The sequence below is a fragment of the Argiope bruennichi genome, chromosome 4, assembly GCF_947563725.1.
Source record: "Argiope bruennichi chromosome 4, qqArgBrue1.1, whole genome shotgun sequence".
Lineage (NCBI taxonomy): Eukaryota > Metazoa > Arthropoda > Arachnida > Araneae > Araneidae > Argiope > Argiope bruennichi.
The window spans coordinates 2257276-2279633 of NC_079154.1; the positions used below are offsets into that span (position 1 = coordinate 2257276).

General features: G+C 32.2%; 1 protein-coding gene across 4 annotated transcripts in view; it reads left to right on the forward strand.

Annotated features, from left to right (window-relative positions):
• The first annotated feature begins 21 nt into the window (after positions 1-21).
• LOC129966830 (B-cell receptor-associated protein 31-like) overlaps positions 22-22358 on the forward strand; it is a 32650-nt gene continuing 10313 nt past the window's right edge. Inside the window, exons 1-5 of one of the 4 annotated variants that reach the window (XM_056081411.1) lie at positions 22-330; positions 2966-3081; positions 4658-4758; positions 18719-18851; positions 19120-19243. In XM_056081411.1, coding sequence (XP_055937386.1) covers positions 2990-3081; positions 4658-4758; positions 18719-18851; positions 19120-19243 — 450 coding nt within the window. In that variant the 5' untranslated portion in view covers positions 22-330; positions 2966-2989. Of the gene's footprint in view, positions 331-1271; positions 1399-2042; positions 2823-2965; positions 3082-4657; positions 4759-10700; positions 10827-18718; positions 18852-19119; positions 19244-22358 lie in introns of those variants that run through there. The other 3 variants (XM_056081410.1, XM_056081412.1, XM_056081413.1) reach the window with 3 other exon arrangements.

Sequence of the window (22358 nt, forward strand, 5' to 3'; positions counted from 1 at the left end):
GAATGTTCTTTCTATAGATCTCGATAATTGAAGAAAGGATGTAGTTTCAACTACTTATATTCTTTAAAATATTTTAAAAATTTTTTTCTCGAATTTCTAGTATTACTGCAAAGAAGTGTGTAGTTAATTTATTGATTCCCATTTTACTAGGGAAAGTTTCATATTGTCACATGTTTACAAATTTATCTTTCTGCTCTCCTACTCGGTGCTCATTTCATTCGAAAAAAAAAAAAAGTTTCTGTTTCCTATGCTTACTGCACGAATCATGTTTTCCAATGAAAAGTTGTAGTTAAATGATTAAAAAGAATATCGAATTTTTCTACTTTAAAAGTAAGGCATTCTGAATTTTATTACAACTTCATCGATGTGTCCTTTTATGTGCATGACTGACATATTCTCCCCCGCGATAATTATGATATATTTATTTATTTAAGTATTCACCCATTATAATAATGCATGGCGTGTGAATTTGTTTGAAATGTAAACTCTAAAATGTTACTCAGTTGTACTCCATTTGATATTACATTTGGATAGTAATTTTAAAAGAAGGGCAAAAAATTTATTAATTTATTTTTTCAAAAAAATAATTTATTTGTATTTGTGATTGTCTATATTTTTAAAATTGTATCGATTATTTAATTATTTGTTTTTTAATTAAATAGTTCACATTTTCATTTTTTTTTATAAATGAATTTCAGCAATAATCTTTTAAAACCAAGGGCAAAAAGCAAAATAACAAACATTATCCAATCCAGATTTTATTTTGAAAGGAAAGAGTTTTCTCATGAAATATATTTAAAACTTGATTGGGCAAAATTTTTAATTATGTTTAATTTAAAATGTACTTCATAATTAGCCCTCAATTTCATTATAGATCTGATCTTTGAAAATATGTAAATTGAAGTTGTGCTATTCCAATCTTTATTCCACTCAGCAAATAGTCATATAATAAGTTTGATAAATCCATTTCAAAATTATTATACATTATATTAAAATTTGAATAACATAATACTGATTAGTATATGACAAATCGTACACATAATATATTGTATTAAAATAGAAATGAAAGAAATTGCGCATATGCTTGTGTTCTCTTTTATTTTTCATGTTTATAACATTGCTATTGATTTTTACTTTTTTTTTTTCTTGTTCAATATCTAACTTCCCTGCCTTTAAAAATTAAAAGTTTCTTACTTAAACTGGATAGTCCTACTCTGCTTCCTTCTTATTTTCATTAATTTGCATTAAAGCTTATATGACAATGGTCTGAATTATAATACATAATGAAACTCATTAAAGTTAAAACAGAAAATTAGCACTTTCAACTTTTTAAAAAATTAATGTATATTTTCATTTTTCAATTTGTCTAATTACATGAATCTCAAATTCAAATCCTGGGTAAGTGGAAATTCTGCATGTGTTGAAACATATAAGGATGATGAAAATTGTGTAATTTAAATGTTATATTTACATGATACAAATCAGGTGTTAAGTCTATTTAATAAAGCTGAATTTTAGATTTAAAAAATTAATCAAATGAATAATGTATCATTATAATAAAAATATTTCGAATGAATTCTGTTACTAGATAATTATTTATCGTTATTTTGAGAAAATGCAAATCAATATTTTAAAATGATTTTTAGATTCATAATTTTTAGTATAGAAGTAGTGGCTTCGCATTTAGAAGAGAAATATTTAAAAAAACTTTTTTTAAAAGTGTATAAAATCTTAGAGGAGGCTTGTTTTCTTTTAATATATCTTTCGAAAATTGGATAGATAGATGTTTACTATTCATACTTTAAAATATTTTTGACATTTTATGAATAAAATCAACTAAATAGTTAATAAAAATATATATGGTGAATTATTTTTTTTTTTAAAGAATTCAGTTACATTTTCCTCCAGTTACACTTTCTTTTTCAGTTACATTATTTCATATAAATAATGAAAGTATAAGGAGCAATTCAAAATATATTTAAAAATATATTTGAGATAAAAAAAATAGCTTTCCACATTTTTTGCCTGAATTTTCTTTGTAAAGATGATCTAGATAAAATAATTTATATTGACATCTGAGTGCTGAAGGTTCCATGATAAGTAAAAGAACCAAATCTTGGTTTTTCATGGTGGAGTTGATAGGAAATGCCAAATTAATTTGTTTAGCTCAGGTTCAACTTCTCTAATTGAAGAAGATCAATTCTGCCCTGATTTAAGAAGACTTTCAATTTGACTACCAACTTGTTTGTTTTTAAAATTCATCAAGATTAATACAATTTAGAAGGTTATAGTTTTTATTTTCTTTGCTTTTAACCTAAATTATACAAATTGGTAGATCAATATGCATTTTGGTACTTTTCTGTTAGCCGGGGGCAAATGTCGCCAATTGGCGTAAGAAATTTGGTGGAATTTTGCATTATTTGGCGATTTTTCGCTTGTGCCCGGCTAACGGATTGTGAACCAAACACGAATTTAACGTAAGAAATTTGGTGGATTTCTACATTATTTAGAAATTTTTCGCTTGCACCCGGCTAATGGAAAAGTACCTACATTTTACTACGAATTTTTTGTATTTGGCCTGGTTGGCTATTGGGAGTTTTCCTCTTGACAAAATACAAATTATTAGGGTCAACTTTCAATGAAAGCTCTATATGAAGACACTCCATCCTTGTATGTAGAAGTTAAAATCAAAATTCTAATATTAGTGTTCTAGATAACTTTGACTTATAAAAGATTTTATGAGTTCTAGACTTATAGATTTAAGCTAGATACAAGTGAAATCAAGTGGGACATGAATCACAGTCACCATCTTGTAGAGCATTGTGAGTTTTGTCTAATCACATCTTTCTGTGTACTTTTTTATTTTATAATAATGGTAGTATTCATGCAATTAATGGTAGTATTCATGCAATGATATTAAATGTGAACAATCTGTCTCATAAATTCCTTTTTTCTATTTCATTAGGATTTTTTTGAGAAAAATTACAAAATGACGATACAGTGGACACTCATTGCATCATTTTTATACTTAGAACTTTTTATAATTATCTTGCTGATATTGCCATTCATATCTGCTAGAATGTAAGTTTGTTTTATATTAATTTAATTTTTTGTATTATAATTTTAAAATAAATAAAAATTAAAAATAATAATTAAAAATTTTGTAAACCATGAATTGTAACTAATCCTTTCATTTTTCAAAATGAATATTTTCCTATGATGAATTCTTTCTTAAATTGAAAACTATTATATTGAGCTGTTGAGATACTGTTTTATTATCTAATATTGGTAGCATTTTTATATTTTGAGAAATAATGTGATGATAAATATTATGGGTTCTAACTTTTCAATGCCTTATTTTGCTTTATATTTTTTCTTTTTTATGCTATCATTTGATGCTTTATGTATTTACAAATTCTGCTGTTATTAAAAAGGAGCAGAATTTGATTCTGTTGTATATCAAATTACATGAAACCTTTTCCATTATACCGGCACAAATCTCGCCAAGCAGACTTTTTGGCTACAGCACACAGTTGCCGAAACAAATCACTCCAGCATTACCAGGTTACCAGCGGCGATATTCCGTTTGGCATTGGTTGCATCATTATTGGCGATTTTATTGCTTACGCTGGTATATTGGGAAAAGTGTTAAATCTTTTAATGGTCTATATTTTTAATTTAATATATTAATTATTTACAAATGGTCTATATTTATTTAAATTGTATTAAAATAAATACTATGAACTTTTGGGATCATCAAAAAAATTATTATTAATTTGTCATTTAATGTGGTTTAAAGAAAGGAATTTATTAGAGAAAAAAACAGTCAGATATCATATAGATAAAATCAAATAATTCTAGTCATTACTCATTCATTTTCTAATGTTTTTTTTTTTTTTAACAGACAGTATTTTAAATTAGGATTGTAATGATATTAAGTATTTCTAAAAATTAACATATTTGAAAATTTTATGATGCATTACTTTAAAATGATACATAACATAGCATTTTTTAAAAAATAATACATAACATAGCATTACTCTAAAATGATATATAACATAGAAAAAAATATTCTAATATATTATTATAATACACTTCTTTCTATTTTCCAAATAAAATACATTTTGCCCCCCTCCCCTTTTTTTTTCACCCTATTCTTTATAAAAGAATGTGTTCATATGATACGAAGCTATATATTTTATGACTATAATTTGATGCATAGAAAAAGCATACCACTTCATAAAATTCTATTTTGATAGGATATATTTATTTCAATAAAAACTTGAATATATTGGTGACTGAACACATATCAAATCAAGGCAATAAAAAAGTCATTTGAAACAAAATTTACCCCAAACTGATGCTACTCAATTTGATTTTTAGTCTCATTGCAGATTATCTTTGGGATTTTCTTAATATATGTTAAGTGTTCTGGTTTAGCCTAATCCAATATTTTTGGCTGAAATTTTATAATTTTTATTTAATTTTGAAATAATAATAAAACTGTTAGATGGATGGATAGTTAGATAAAATATAATTAATTAATGGATGTTTGAATATTTCTTCATTTTAAAATTGTTATAGTTTTTAAAGATTTCAAAAACAGTTTAAAAAACATAATAATTACTTCCCTCCACCCACTTTTTTTTCTTCCCAGATGGAAATATATCCTCCTTTTCCATTTATGGGAAGCTATTGGAGAAAAAGCAAATACCTATTTTATGGTATTTTTAATGGTCTTGGTGTTATTCCTCTTAGGTAAGCTTATGTTATATTGTTTTGTTACAATGCCATTATTCTGTTGTAATAAAAATTAGCTTTCAAATGTACTTTCCTACTGGCTCTGTTTATCAAAATAATAATAATAATAAAAATCCTTTTTTTATTTTTTAAAAATATATTGTTATCATTATACTTAAGTTATTTATTCTATATAATATCAGCTGCCTTCAATCTTAATTAATTTTTATTTATTCCTTTATATTATAAAGTTATCAAAGATTCTGGAAGCTTTGTGAAACTATGTGTGAGGGTGGGTAGAAATGTTTCTGGCCTAACAAGGAAAATAAACAAATTGTATTTAATAATTGCTTTATTTTTCCAATGTAATCTTCGAAAGGCATACACTTGCTCAAGCAGTGCGGCAATGCTTGTTCCCCTTTTTGTAAGAGCTTTCTTCTAAGGCCTCAAATTAGGCACTCGTTGCTGAGATGACTTTGATATCAGAACAAAATTTCCTTCCAGCCAAAAATTTTTCAGGTTGGGGAAGAAGTTTTCGTCCGAGGGGACCATATCAGAAGAATAGGATACATGAAGAAGAATTTCAAACTTCAGTTTATGAAGTTTTGCCATCACAATGACAGCCTTGTGGACGGAAGCATTGTCCTGGTGAAACAGGTCTTTCTTCTTGATCAACTTTTCTTTTGAAATGCAGTTTATCTTAAAGATTAGCATAATAGTCAGCGTTGATGGTCCTGCCTTTTTCTAAATAATCCAATAATAAAATTCCCTCAACGTCCCAAAAAACTGTTGCCATAAACTTTCCAGCAGATGGTGTACTTTGTGCTTATTTTGGTGCTGATTCGTCCTTCACCATCCATTATTTTGATTGCTGTTTGGTCTCTGGAGTATAGTGATGAATACATGTCTCATCCACAGTAAAGAAACGCCGCAAAAAAACCAGTTGGATTTGAATTGTGCAGTTTTGATATCGTCATGCTCTGCAGTTTTTGATCCAAGATCAGCAAACGCGGCACCTATCTTGCTGATAAATTTCTCGTACCCAAAATATCGATTCAAGTATGATATGTTCGTTTTTTGAATATACCAACTGACTCTGTAACCTCTGTCCAATTTCAATCGGTGATCATTCATAATATTTTTGTGAACTTTTCTAATGATTTCATCTGTATTGGCTGATTTTGGTCTTCCAGAACGCTCCTCCGCCAGAGTGCAAAGTCTGCAACCCATGTTTTAACAACTGTAAATGAAGGAGCAGATTCCCCAGTGTAATATCTGGCTTAGTTTTAATATCCGTTGGAGATGAGCCTTTTATAAAAAAAAAGAATTTTTTATTTCAGCACCCACTTCAGTTTTTCCATACTCGGCTAAAAACAATTGTTAACTCGCCGCCTTTCTTTTGGTGATGTCGCCCACAGATGGCGTGCCTGTTCATTTATATTGTGTATACTTCGTTAATAAAATTCAGTCCCGTACCCATGCCTTCCACACAGGATCAGACCAAATAGAAGTACATTTTCCACACCAACTCAGAACAGGGCAAATCCGCTATGAAGGCATTATTCTGCAAGTGAAGAAGATAGCCTCGTGAAAGAGGTTGGGTGCTCCATAAGACTCGGAAATTCCTCTTAATAAAATTCAGTATTACAGTCTACTTGCTCGTGTGCTGCGTGAGTTTTTGTGTGTAGTGATTGCTTAAACATTTTGGTCCGACCAAACCCGAGAGAAAGGTCGGTGACCTGTGGAATTCCATGTGCTGAATTCAACTTTGAAGATTTGTGAGGTAATGTGAATTGCATTTGATTGTGTGGGTGGATTCTTTACTTGTTATTAATTTTAATGTTATTAATTTTAGTTATTAGTTTTACTTGTTATTAATTGCTTTATGTGTAGAGTTTTAGATACTGAGTTGTTCTCGCTGGTGGATTTGAATATGGGATTTTAGTGTGAAGTACTTTCTATTTATATTGCAGTGTATTGTGTTGTTTGCTTTTGTGAATTATTCCTTGTTTAATGGTTGCGTTTGTCAGTGATTTTGGTTTTACTTGGGTTCGAAATTTGAATGTGAAGTTGGGTTTTCTGTCTAGCTGTTAAGTGTATTTTGTAATTTAATTCTTTTGAATAGCAGAAATAGCTTTTAAATTAAATTATAAGAAGACTGAGCTCATAATGCTGGCGGAGGAAATGGGTTTGGAAATTCCTGCCAAGGCTAAGGTGATTGAATTAAAAAACCTAATTGAATCAAGTGATTTGTATAGGGACGATATTGACTTTGAACGTGAATTCATTTCAAATATTCAAGAACGAAAATAGGGAAAAAGAGCGCGCGTGAGAGAGAGAAGGGATGAAATAGAATTACAGAAATTAAGATTATCCTAATTTGAAAAAGAGCTAGAGCTTGCGAATGCAAAGAAGGGCTTGGCTGACATGTCACAGGTTTCTGAAATAAAAGAACAGAGTTCCCCAACCGATAACTTAGAATGTCTAATTCGAAGTGTTAAAGTTTTGACAATTCCTGTCTCCGTTAAATCCGAATCATTTAATTTGTTTTTCTGTTCTTTGGAAAAAACATTCGAAAATAAATCTGTACCTAATGAATTAAAAGCCGAGATTCTGTTAAATATTTTAGGAGAAAAAGTAAATAATTTACTTACTTTTGTTGATCAAGAGGACTTGGGCGATTATGAAAAAATAAAAGAATTAGTATTAAAGGAATTTCAGTCCACACCCCAAGAATGCCATAATAATTTTAAAAGAGCTCAAAAACAACCATCAGAAAAGTACGTTCAATTTGCTACTCGCTTGTGTGCTTCCTTCGACTATTACTGTCAATTACGCAAAGTAACAGAATTTGAATCTATAGGATAGACTTTAGATCGTGAATTAATGACACATATTGGAATCAAACAGGGTGAAAGTTTTTTCAAACCTCAGCAGCTTGGACGGGAGTGTGACATTTATTTGTCATCTAGAGGTGGGAATTTGAATGAACTAGTAAATAGAAATGCCGTTGATGAATCAAAACGAGTGGTTGGAAATAAATGGCAAAGCACTCCAAATTGGAAAACAAATGAAAATGTGTCCAAGGTCTTCTTGTCAGAAACTAAAAGTACAACTTGTGTTCTGTGTAAGAGATTATCACTTCCTCTTTCTAAATGTGCACAATTTAGATGACTTTCAGTCTGGAAAAGAGCGGAAGTGATTAAGCGAAATAATCTTTGCTTTCGTTGTTTTATGTTTCATAAATTGAGTGAAATCTGTTCGGTTAAAAATTGTTTTTTGTTCGAAGCCTCGTCATAGTATGATTCAATTCCCGCTTGAAGATTCTAGCTACCCCATGTCTCAGTTGAAATACGGTGCACCTGTTTCTATTCCAAAACAGAGCGAGGAAACTCCGGAAGCGGTTTCGCAATCCCAATTGGTGGCGACTAGCCTTGAGAAGGGAGAGGCAAAAAACGTTCTTTTAAGCACTATTCGCGCATTTATTAAAAATAAATTCTCGCAATGTGTTGAGGTGGGATGCCTTCTGCATACTGGTTCTCAATCTTGTTTGTGTACTAGGCCATGCGCAGAGAGGTTGCATCTCAATTTGGAGAAAATACCGTGGTTTCATGTGTTAATAATGATAGTATGGTAATAAAGAATTGTGTAAGGACTTAGGTGACAAATAGGGATAAAAACTATGAGAAGTTATTGATGCTAGTGGTCAATAAAATTACCCATCTTATTCCAAATAAAGTTGTCAATATGGATGCTAATATTTCGGAGCGCGTGTCTTTAGCTGACCCTGGGTTTAGTGTTCCTGACAATATGTTGCTTGGAGCGGAGGTCTTTTATGAGCTGTTGAAACCGGGAAAGATATATGTTGAAAACTCGCAATTGCTGTTGCAAGATACTGTCTTTGGTTATGTTGTGAATGGGATTGTAGATCAGGTGGTGGAGGATCGGGTTCATTGTTGGTTGGTTCTCGATGATGACAAAATCTTGGAACAATTTTCGGAAATTGAGAGCGTTGAAGTAGAGTATGAGGGAAATACGGTGGCTGTTGAGATTTGCAGAAACTGTTTCCCTTTCTCCTAATAAAGCTTTTAAAAAGTAAAATAATCAGTCATTTAAATTGAGAGCAACTTCTTCCTATTCTTTCATTTTGACTCTAATTTTTACATGTTGTCTCTTTCAAAAAGTGAAAGTGCTACAATACGCGACAGGATAAGATATGTTTCAGGCCTCCCACCTTTTAATTAATGACACATAAATTAATCAAAATACTAATGAAACAATTATGAAGCTAAATAAAGTTAAATAGTTAAAAATTCAATTCTTAGTATTTAAACTTTAAAGTTACTTAATTAGAGTTCAAGTAATAAATCTGGATGGGAGTTTAATTTGTCTTCCAGATCTAGTCACGATAGTTCTGAACTTCTGGGACAACTCTGGAACAGAATTGTTCATCGGTGATTCAGAAATTATATTTTCCTTTTCATGTGTTTCAGTTTCATTTTTCATATCTGATTCCACAGATAAAGGTATTTCGAGGTCGAACTAATTCTGCGGAAGCGGTTTTGACACGAACAACATGAATATTGCCATCTTTTCAAGGATATATCTGTCACTTTGGCCAGAGGCCATATCACTTTGCGCTTGTTGTCACACTCGACGAGAACTATATCCCCAATTTTAATCTGTCTAGAAATTAACATTGTTGATGGACGTTGAACCAATAAGCTGAGATATTCCAATCTAAATCTTCTTCTCAGAAGTTCTCGCACACTTTGAAGATGTCTAAGTCTTTTGTTGAAGTCAATTCGATCTAAGTGATCGAAGTTAGGTACACCAAACTCTGAAATTTCACCTAAAAATAAGGACGGTATCAAAGGAATACGATCGTCAGAATCCTCTGTTACATATGTAAGGGGTCTGGCATTCACATTTGATTCGCAGTAGCACAATACACTCATTAACTCTTCGTAGTTTAAAGACGCCTGGCCCAAGCTACGACGTAAAAGTTTCTTAATCATTTGCCCCACCATAGTGTTACTGGTGGACTAAACTTTCAGTCTATCTTAATAAGGCAGCTTCCCTTCCAAGAATTTTTCAATTGATTGACTCAAAGAGATTGTTGGATCCGACAAAATTACTACCATTGTCGCTGTAAATTATCGATGGCCGCCCTCTACGCGCAATAAATCTTCTAAATCCAAGTAAAAATCCCTGAGTAGAGGGGGTCAAAATCAGTTCCAAATGAACCGCTCTGAAAACAGCACAGGTGAAAAGTATGATCCAGGCTTTACTCGTTCTTCAAAACTAATGGGTCGGTAAATCTACTCCCACAATTTCGAAAATCTTAGCATCTCTAACTCTATTTTCGCCCTGAGTAGTTGGTACTGTCTGCAGTCCTTTAGCTTCATGCCTTCTGCATCTAACACATCGAGATAAAGCTCCTCGGATAGTTGATCTGCTTTTGATAATCCAAAAGGTTTCTCGAAGTTTGGAGATTAATATATGTATCCCGGCATGAGACAAAGATAGATGTTTATGAAGTATCAACTTCTCCACAACTGCATGCTTCTTCGGAAGCAACATGGGGAAAATAAAATTGTGATGATCCTTTCTTTCAGTTAATCTGGTCTTAACACGTAAAATGTTTTCCTCATCTTTGAACACACTAAGTGACTTCATCTTCTTTATATCTTCTGAAGAAAATGAATCATGTTGATTAATCTTTACGATAGATTTCTCTGCCATTTTTAGCTCATTGACCTTTAACTCGCCGTCTTCTCTTTCTACTTTTGTCTTCTGGCAATTTCCTATAAATCTGTGTATCCAACCGATCATTCTTAGTATTTTCGTGTATTTTGAAAAGTAGTTGAAGACTCGTGAAGAAAAATCATCAACATAGTTTAATGACGTCATTATTTCTCTATATTTTTCTTTGTTAGCCTCCACTTTGTCATCGATGGGCGCAGAATGAGGACATTCTTCTTCCGACAATGCCAGCCAATGAGGCCCCTCCCACCATCTGGATTCAATAAGTTTCTTCACTGAGCATCTTCTTGATGGCATGTCGACTGGATTTTCTGTACCAGGTATATGGGGCCAATTTCTAAAGTCTGTCAGGTTCCTAATTTCTGAAATTCTGTTATTCACAAAAGTTCCCCAAGCTTCTACATTTTTTATCCAGAAGAGTGCTGTCGAAGAGTCGGTCCAGTAATACTCTTTTGAAATTACGACCTTGAGGTTCTTCTTAATGGATGAAGCCAACCTCGATCCAACAAGACAAGCAAGCAATTCAAGTCTTGGTATAGTTGTTTTCTTTAACAGAGCTACTCTGGCTTTAGCTTGCAATAATGTCACTTCGACTTTATCTGATTTTTGGCTTCTTAAAAATACTACACTCGCATAAGATCCCTGTGAAGCATCGGAAAATGTATGGAGGCTAAAAGACTGCCCATCTGTCTGAGTAACTTGCCTAAGAATCTGTACTGATGCTAACAAGGGTAATTCCTTAACCCATTTTAAGAATTTTCTTTTGATTTCCTCAGGCAGCTCTGCATTCCAGCTTAATTTAGTTTCCCAACTATTTTGCAAGTATATCTTTGGTCGAAGCGTGAAAGGACAGCTAAAACCGATTGGGTCGAAGATTCTCTGTGCAATTGATAACACGTTTCGTCTTGTTACTATAATGTCATCTAAGTCGATATTAGGTATGTCACAAAACAGTGAATCTTCAAACTTATCCCACATAAGACGAAGAACTTTTAGTGGTAGTCGATTTCACATTGCTCTTCTCTGTCTGCTCCCACCTTCTTAAGTCGAAGTTACCACTTGCCATCAATCGAGTTGACTTTGTAATAAAATCTTCTGCTTCTTCATTCGAATTGACTGAGGTGACACAGTTATCAACATAAAACGAAGATTTCAATTTTGAAGCTGTTTCTTTTAGAGAAATATCACACCGATCCAAATGCGAATTAATCACTGTACCTAATAAAAATGGACTGCATTTTAATCCAAAAACTACTCTGCAGTGTCGAAACTCTCTTATTTCCTTTTGTTCAGAATCTTTCCACCAAAGAAATCTCAGAAAATCACGATCAATTTTTTGAATAGATATCTGAAGAAAAGCTTTTTTGATATCTGAAATAATTCCTATTTTTCCTCGTCTGAAATCAAGAAGCAGGCTTGGTATTAATTCAATTAAATTTTCACCTTTTGCGAGACAGTCGTTAAGGGAAAGAAACTCCTTCTGCTTTCACGAAGCATCAAAAACTGGTCTTATGGATGTTGTAGAGCTCTTTGAATATCGGCCTGTGTGGGAGGTAATGGCTGTGCACACTTTTCTCCTCTTCTGGTACTTCTTCGATTATTCCGGATTTAACCCATTCTTCGAACACTGCATTGCAAGCTTCTGTTTTATCTTTCAACACGAGTTTCTTTGTCGTGGAAATTAGTCTTTTTTCCGCTATTTCTCTATCACTGGGTAATTTGTCTTTGTCATTAATCCAAGGTAAAGAGACTTCATATCTATCCTCTGTTCTTTTTAGGGTCTTGTGAAAATGATCTCATACTGCTTCTTGTAATTCAACATCACTTCCATTTTCTTTGGAATCTGTAATTCTCAATGCCTCTAGTTTTCACAAGTTTTCTATGTCGCTACTGTGAACCAACATGGACGTTATCAGGGAGGACATAGACACATTACTTTCTGAAGTGCAATAATTTATTCTACCCATAACTGTCCATCTGAGCAAAGATACCACAGCAACCAATCCGTTTTCTAATTTGTTAACTTTTTCCGTCAACAATGCACCTGCGACGTCTGCTCCAATAAGGATCTCTATTTTCAAATATTTTCGTCCAACATCAGAGACAGTGATACCTTTTTGTTTCATTTTTTCTATCCATGGTCCAGACTGCAAACTGGTCACTGGTCCACAAATCTTCAATTGTTCCAAAAGGTTTAATCTTCTAGAATAATTGCCATATAGGCTACTAAGAGACACTTCATAGTGTTTGTGGGTTTCTCTCTTTGTTGTGGCTCCTCCAGAAAGAGCATGAATCAAAGTTTCTGTTCCATTTGAATGGCACCCAATATCTTCAGCCGTTCCTTTTAATATATATGAACGCTGTGATTCAGTGTCAATGAGTGCCCTTACCGTTTTCTCCCTTTTATTAGATTCGATATTCACTAATAAAGTTTGAAGATAACTTCATCTGGATAATTAAAACTGGTACTTGCTAAAGATACCTTTTGTGCATCCTCCTCCTTAATTTTATCATCTTTCTTTTTACGTGTTTGTAAGTCTAGACACATTACAGCCCAATGTCTTCTTAAGCATATCAAGCATCGAACAGTTGACCCACATTGCTTGGCCTTATGTCCAATTTTTAGGCGGATGAAACATCCATTCCTCTTCTTAATTTCATCATTCCTTTGAGTTAAAGTCATTTTTTGAGTCACAAAACAATTTTGGCTTTCATGTTGTTTCTCACAAAACAAGCAAGAGTTCTTTTCCCCAAGGTTAAATGTTTTCTTATGGCCTGAGAATAATTCATTCCCAGTATTCACGGAATCTTCATTTTGGAACCTTTTATCCCTTCTAACTTCGTTTCGTGCACCAAAATCAAATTTAAACCCAGCCTTTGCCAGAGAAATTCTCTGCTCTCCCTCAACTTCATTTCTCAAAAATAACAATAATTATTTTTATTTTTCGGAATAAATATTTTTTTCTGTAATTATTGATGCATAATTTCTCAGCCAAACTCTTAATAACTCCTTGGGAATACACGTTTCAGCGAGTGGAAAAAACATGGCAGCGTATTTGTCGCTTGTCATTCCAATTGATTCCAACGAACGCAAATAGGATTCTAATTTGTCATACAGCTCGGACACACTGCACCTTTTTCTTTGCTCAGTTACATTTTTAATAATTAGACTTAACAATTCTCGGATATAAACTTCCACTATAAGCTCTTCCCGTCTGTATCTATTTTTCAAGCTTTCTATTACTTTGTGATAATTTTTCGCTGTTGCCGGGAAGCTATTGACAATGTCACGTGGTCTAGTATCAGGTATAGTAGCTTGGATCAAGTAGTGAAATTTGTCTTCGTTCTGAATTTCTTTATCATCATGAATTCGTTGGAATTGCCCCCAAAATGACAACCAATCTTTAATGTCCCCACCGAATTGTTTTAATACTATTGCAGGCAGCTTGAGTTTTCGTTCGTTTAAGTTTGGAGACACACTGGCGATGGATTGCGCAATTTAGCGTGAAAAGAACATTTCAACTTTAACTTGAATCAAATCTAATTTTTCTTTGTATTCTTCGACGTCTCCCCATTCATTGTTAAACTGCTCTTCAGAAGAATATTCTGAATCTAAAATTTGAATATGATAAGAGCGATGTTCGTCCGATAAACGTTCTAAAGTTGTCAATTTTGATCTTATAAATTCTTCGTCCGGGTTTTCTTTATCTATTTCAAGTTTAATTCCATTACATATTCTCGTAAAAGATGCTGTGGTAGGTTTTCGTCTCTGAATTAGTGCTTCCATTTCCATAAACTTAGACAAAACACGAAAGCAAAATGTTATAGATCGTCTGACCTGTATATTTCTTGCTTATTTCCATAAATCACGTACCGAGGTCTCTAAATGTTGAGATTTGCAGAAACAAACTGTTTCCCTTTCTTTTAATAAAGCTTTTAAAAAGTAAAATGATCAGACATCTAAATGGAGAGCAACTTCTTTCTATTCTTTTATTTTGACTCTCATTTTTATATGTTGCCACTTTCAAAAAGTGAAAGTGCTACAATACGCGACAGGATAAGATATGTTTCAGGCCTACTTTTATCAGTTCAGTCTCTTTTAACAGAGGCTTCTTTATGTGAGGAACATTTTGTGAGTACTCATAAGAGAAATAAGGATGGTAAATATGTAGTATCCATGGCTTTGAGTAAGGATTAGTCGTGTTTAGCTAATTCCAAAGACAAAGCTGTAAGGCAACTTAATTCGTTGTGGAAGCGTTTGTCTATGGATCCCGAATATTTGTCCTTGTATACGGATTTTCTGAGGGAGTATGAGAAGTTGTGTCATATGGAAAGGATTGCTGAATGAAATGAAGCGCCCACACAATAATATATACCACACCATGGTATTTTTCGCTCTGATAAACTGACAACAAAACTGAGAATTGTCTTCAATGCTTCATCCCCTACTGCAACAGGCCTAATTCTAAATGATATACTTATGAAGTGAGACGTGGTGGAAGTTATCTTTGAGACTATTTCTCGATTTCGGAGACACAAGTTTGCTTTTACTACAAATATACAAAAGATGTATAGGCAGATTCTTATAGAAGCGAGTCAGAGAGACCTTCAGCGTATCCTGTGGAAGGTTGGACCTGAGGTAGAGATCGTTACGTATCGTTTGAAAATGGTAACTTACGGAATGTCTAACGCGCCTTTTCTTGCTATAAGAACCCTGCAGCAGTTGGCTCAAGATGAGAAAACGAGATTTCCTTTGGCCTCTGAAGTGTTGCTGTACGATACCTATATGGACGATATCGTTAGTGGAGCGCCTGATATAGAGACTGCCCACCGGCTACAGTCAGAACTAAATGATGCCCTGCAATCGTGTGGAATGGTACTCCATAAGTGGTTTTCTAACTCTCCCGAGTTGTTAAAGAGTTCATTGTCGTTCGACGTCGAGCATTCCTTCTCAGCTGAGTCCGACTTATCTGTGAAAACGTTAAACATCATTTGGAAGCCGTTACAGGATTGTTTTGTGTTTAAAGTCTCAATTTTGAGTAAACTACCGTTTACTAAACTTGAAGTACTGAGTATTATAGCGAGGCTTTATGACCCTCTGGGTTTCCTAGGTCTTGTGTTAACTAGAGCAAAGGTCCTTTTACAGAGGCTATGGCAGCAAAAACTGGATTTGGATGATGTGCTACCAGATCCAATTGCCAAAGAATTTAAGGCGTTTGTGACCACCTTCAAGTTCATGGAAACAGCGAAAGTAAGTAGATTTATTCTGACCGACGCATGATTAAGAGTCGTCCTTCAGGATTTTGCAGATTCGTCTGAAGCGGCCTACGCAGCTGCCGTTTACTTGAAGTGTTTCTATCAGACCAATCGTGCAAACGTGACTATTCTGACAAGCAAGTCACATGTGGCATCTATTCGCGTTATTTCAATATCTCGACTGGAGCTCTGCGCCTGTGTTCTTGTCGCTCAGCTTATGCAGAAAATACGCTCCAGTATAAAATTAGAGATTAGTGATACCGTGCTTCATACAGATTCAGCGAGTGCCTTAGAGTGATTAAAAATTAACTTAAGACTTTTATAGCTAATAGAGTATCAAAGATTCAAAGATTGACTGAAAAGTGTAATTGGATTCACGTGCCATCGAATCTAAATCCTGCTGATCTTATTTCTTGTGGGCTATGCCCTCACGATCTTCTGAAATCAGAATTATGGTGGAGAGGCCCACCGTTTCTTGAGCAATGTAATTTATTCAATATGCAGGCAAGCTCTGGTCTACTGAACGACTTTGAGTACTCCAGTGAATTCAAGACCGTGAAGTCTGAAATGTCTGTATCTAGTGTGAATGTGTTAGCAGATTGCGAGCAGTTCCTTTTATCTGATATATTGTGTAGGAGTAATAATTATGTAAAAATCCTTCGCATAAGCTATTTATGTATGTATTTAACTATGTATTAAGATTTCTAAATAATGTGAAATCATCTGTGATACTGTCTGGCACTCTAAGTGCCTCAGAACTGGACCTGACGGAAACTGGATTGATCCGAATGTTTCAAGGGGAGGTTTTTCGGCTGAGATTCGAAACCTCCATGGTCATAAGAGTGTCTTGCCAAATAGTAAAATCAAAAACTTAAATCCTTTCCTACACAATGATGGGATATTGAGAGTAGGTGGACGCCTTGGCAATTCAAATTTGCCTTATGTTACCAAATACCCAGCAATCTTGGCCAGTAATCATAAATTGACAAATATAATCATGTATTTCCATAGGAAAAATCCTTATCTTGATGCATCCTCACTTCTGCACTGTGTAAGACAGAAGTTTTGGCCCCTACATGGTAGGTCCTTGTGGAAAAAAATAATGCACGAGTGTGTCGTTTGTTTCAGAGCCAAACCAATAACTACAACTCAATTAATAGGTAATTTACCCCGAGACAGAGTAGTTCCAGATTATCCCTTTAATTACTTTGGTGTAGATTTTTGTGACCCATTTATGATCAGGTATCGCAATCAGAAGAAAGGCGTATTGCATAAAATGTATATTTGCATATTTGTATGTTTTGTCTCTAAATCAATTCATATTGAAATTGTAACAAATCTCGCATCTGACGTCTTTATTGCGACATTAAAGCGATTCTTTAGCCGTGGAGGTAAGTGTACAAAGTTGTATTCCGATAATGGCACAACCTGTGTGGAAGCAAATCAAGAAATTAAGAGACTTCTAACACTGGTTAAAACGCATGATGAGAATCTTGCAGGTTTCTTATCGAGTGAAGGAATTGACTGGAAATTCATTCCTCCAAGAGCACCTTCTTTTGGTGTTTTGTGGGAGGCTGCTGTAAAATTGGTCTTAAGAGAGAGTAGTGGGGAAGTCTAACTTAACCTATGAGGAATTCCTGACTGTGTGCATCCAAATAGAGGGTCTTAAATTTTAGACTTTTATGTCCCTTATCAACCGATATTGATGATTTAAATGCTTTAACACCTGCACACTTTTTAATAGTTAGACCTATAAATTCAATCAGTGAGCCTAATTTAGTTGATCTAAATGAGAATGTCCTCAAAAGATGGCAACAAGTAACCAGATTGGTGCAGCTTATTTGGCATTTTTTAGGAGATACATTATTGCTGGTGAAATTTATTGACAGTCCCACTACCAGTTATGAGATGAATCCTGTTGTGAGGGTTCAGTACATAAAATGTTGATAAAAGGTTTTTTTTTTTTTAATGTTATGCACAGTCCCATATTATTTGTAGCTTTTTGGTCACTCAGGGTTGGAAATTTCCACTTTGATTCTGCAATTTCCAAATAAGTTCCTGCATACTTTTTTTTTTAATGGTTTCATTCATGTATGAATACATTTTAATTTTAAACTGTGAAATGTATTTTCTTTGAATAATAAATAATTTTTAAGTAAAAATGAAATGAAATTTTTTTTATTATTATTTTAGTGATTTCATATGAAAAAGCATTTCAATTTCTTTATCATGGCGGCATGTGATTGCTCTGAAATCAGTGCAAAAATTTTAGCACATATATTAATCACAATATCATTGGTGCAACTTTCTGGATATAAATTTATAGTATTATATATTTGAATTTGTAAGTTGCATATTCTATTGTATAATTTAAATGTATGTTGACTGGAGAAATTTCATTTAATCTCTTTCTTTGCATCTACACTGTTATGACATGTTCATATAATCTATATTAGACTATTACATAATGAACATGCACTCAGAAGAATGAACAATTTCTGAACTGGCTAGATGAAGCAGGAACAGTAACTTATTTTACACATGCATTTTTTTTTATTAGAAAGCACAAGCATTTAAAGGAAGAGAAATCCAATAGAGGGTCTGTTTTGCTTCATTCCTTTTATTTTATATCCTTAATCTCTGTCCACACAATAAACGAATGTTTGTCCATAACAATAAAAAAAAAAAAGGATTATAATTAATTTAAAGATTTTTGTAGAGAAGAAAAATACGAATATGTAACCAAGAGTAATATTGAGAAAACAAATTGCTTATTCAAGCACTGCCTTCATATTTATGAATATCTTGCAACAATTGTCAGTTTATTAATTGCAAGGTTTTTCTTTTATGTATTTTGATAGGTAATAGTATTTATTTATATTATATGTATTAATATTTTTACATAAAATATAAAGTCTTATTTTTATTCAGGCTGCAAATTTTTATTCATTTTCAGATTCAGTTCGTGAAATGGTGAAATATACTGGTAAGCATCCACATGACTATGAAGCAGAACTGCAGATGAATATGAAGCTGTATCGATCACAAAGAAACTACTATATTGCTGGAATGGCTCTTTTTTTTAGCCTGTAATTTCTTTTTATGTATTCAATTTAGTTTTCATTTTTGAGACATTTAAGAAACATTAACGAACTTATAATAATGAAATGTTAATATGTAAATTTTGTTTTCAAAGATGCAGACAATTTTTTCCTTTTTTTGTATGCATGTATATTTAGATTTTCATGCATTCATTAACAATATTAAAAAAAGTTTATTTACTATTGTTTATTTACTATATATGAAATGCATCCATGTGTAGACTCTAATAAACATTGATGAACTTTTACTTTTTAGTGTTATCCGAAGATTGGCAATGCTTATTTTGGCAGAATATGATCTTATTTCCAAAATTGAAGAAGCAATGAAAAAAGCTCTAAAAGCTACAGAAGATCTTGAGAAAATAATGAGAGAAGATAAAGTAATATTCTTTTGTATTTAATTTTTATTTTGAGAAGTTGGCATTAAAAATAGATAGAAAAAACCCAATTACAAAAGTAATTTTGTGATAATGAAGCAATGTAATAAGAAAGATATTTTGTAATAACGTAGAAGGGTGAATTAAATTTGATTTTCTCTGAAACCGGCCTTTTCTTAACCCTTCCACCATCATCTTTCTTTTGTGAATTGCTCACTGTGACATTCAGTTCATTGCAATTAAATAAAATGGAAGGAAAAATTTACATATTTTTTTTAAACTTTGATCAAGTATTTCTTTGACCTTCAGGAACAGAGAATCAAAAAGCTCTCACCTCTAAAGGGAGAGCTTCTTCCTTAAAGATTTGAAAAAAAAAAAAAAAATGCAATAAAATGTTTACCTCTATGCTTATAAAACAAATGACAACTATGATTTTTTATAAGTATAAGTGATTAATTTTTCATATTATTACATTAAATTAAAACTTATATCTGGCTTAGTTTTCCTGTATTAATGTATTTTACTTCAAAATACCAGTAAAATATGAAATTCTTTCTATCATAATCTTTTTCATTGAAATGTGTCAAATAAAAGTTTAACTGAACTGTGAAAAGTGAAGCATAAAAATATAAATACTATTTAGTGGAATATTAAAAATATTGCATTGTTTTATGCTTTATTTTATCAGTGATGCCTTTAAAAATTTATACAACTTAGCACTTTTTTTAAAAAAAAATTTTTAAGTCTGTGCATCTTATTTTGGAAGACAACATTTTAAGAAATTTTTAAATCAAAACTTTCTAAATACTAAACAAATTAAAATCCTCTGTAAATATAAAATTTGGGCCATAATTTTTAATATTAACCATTCATAACCATCATAAGCCTGAAAATAAGTTCATATTGTATCACAGTATAATTTTTATTTAAAAATACTGCAAAAATTGTTTTGTTTTTTTCTTTCTAGATAATGTAATTGTCCCTTCATAATAATATCATTTCTTTTTTTCTTTTTTTTCTTCAATGAAGCATATTACTACAGTATTGGATTATAATTTGGCCTTGATAGTTCTTACACTTAATAATTGTGTAATAGAATAATGCAATGCAGATTTGCAGAGTGAAATTAAATATTTCTGAATATCACCAGTCATTTAGGAGGTTTTCAATTTTCCATTCGACTATCTTGTATCCTGGATTATTCGGCATTGTAATGAAGAATAATGACACTTGCGAGTTATAAAAATGCATAACCTGAAGAATCAATCCTCCACTTGCTTTCTGGACACTCTCATGGAGGAAATGTCTAAGAACATTTTATAACTCTAAGGTCTATTTCAGTAATAATGATAGCCAAATCTGGATACTTCAAATGCAGATCACTATTCTACTCTGCAGTTTTGATGTCAATCTACCATTATTAATTGTATGGTTAAAGATCAAATGGTTATGAAGATAAAAAAACAGTTTTTGACAAAGTTGATTAAATGAACAAGACATTTTAACTTTATCTACAGTGAATCAAAAACTTTGTTATTACATTGGTCTTATTCCAGCAAGCATTAAAGAAATGCTTCAAATATTTCTTGCAACAGAACATTTCCTTTACATCTAATCTTGTCAATTATTCTTCTAATAAATATTGTGTATTAGCAAAAAGCAACTGAGTGATTTGTAAATTATATGGTGCAGCTTCTTCATAATTTGCTATATGAGCATGAACAGGTGTGATTTGATCCTTACTTGGTGATGAAATGCCAATGAAACCTTAAAAGTATTAGAGGCACTATACAAGATAGTTGTTTCTGTGATAGCTTTCTTAATAGGTAGTTTTGCAACCCATACTCAATACATTTGTGAGGCAAATAAAAAAAATGCATTTAATACTTTCTGCTTGTTAAAAAAGATGTTGAATTGAGAAAGTTGCAACTTATTGAAATGCACTGTAAGAAATTCAAAGTAATATTGAGACATTGCTCACTTATATTGATATGCAAGATTTGTCCTCCCTGGCATCTGGCTTAGTTGCATGAGATGATGAAGATGACTACTACAAAGCTGTGTTTGTAGAGAATCATAGCTGATACGCAAAATTTGGCTTTCGCAAGCTTTAAAAAAAAAAAAAAAAATGGCATGACTAAGACAATGACTTTCTTAATCATATTATATATTGAATTGATATTAATGCACGAAATATAACATATTCAGTTCAATATTTAGAACAAGGCAGCTTTTTTGAATAATAATGTGCATTGTTTATTCACCTTGTAATTTACATGATTTTGCTATTGAGGATATATTCGAGTATTGTAACATGCTTTTATTTAAGACTAGAGGTATAATAAGAAGGATTAAGAATTTTGCAATGTTATGAGTGTAATTATAATTTCATCAGAGTTAATTTTTGTGGTTCTGAAACAAAATTCTTTTATTCTGAACAGATGCCAAAATTTCATTTCTGTTCTTTTATATGATTAGTTTTTTTAAAATATACAATTTTAGGGTTCTATGGGAAGAAAAAAAATTGTAGGCAGTGCATGTATTCATCCAAAATCCAGTAAAATATTATTGAGATCTTCAGTACCTAAAATTCTTCTTATAATAACATCTAACAAGAAAAAGGGACTCACCATTGCTTTGCACAATGCCATAAAGAAAACTTGAATGAGAAGAAATATGACTGCTTTAATAAACTAGAAGTTCACTTGAATTTTTTTTGTTGTCACCTTTCAACCAATTGGACATTTCCCGGGTAGAAACAATATAGGGCAAATATAGCAGGGACATAATTTAACATAGAAATTCGTATACAAATATTTGAGTCTCGGAACATTTTGCTTAAGGACTTGAAATAACCAAAATAGTCCAAAAAAAATCTCTTAATTACCTGTAGAGGCAATAAAATTTTTAGAACAAATATATGCATGTAAAAAATAACCTTCATTGTATTAGTATCCAAGATCAAAATTGCCTAAATGTTGAGGCAATGTGCATTGTTGGAGCAGATAATGATGTTATATAATCAAAACAGTAAAAAAATTATTTAAAAATATTTAGAGAGAAAAAAATCAATAGCTGAAATATTTTTAAATAAAAAAATTATTTTGGGGTAAAATTT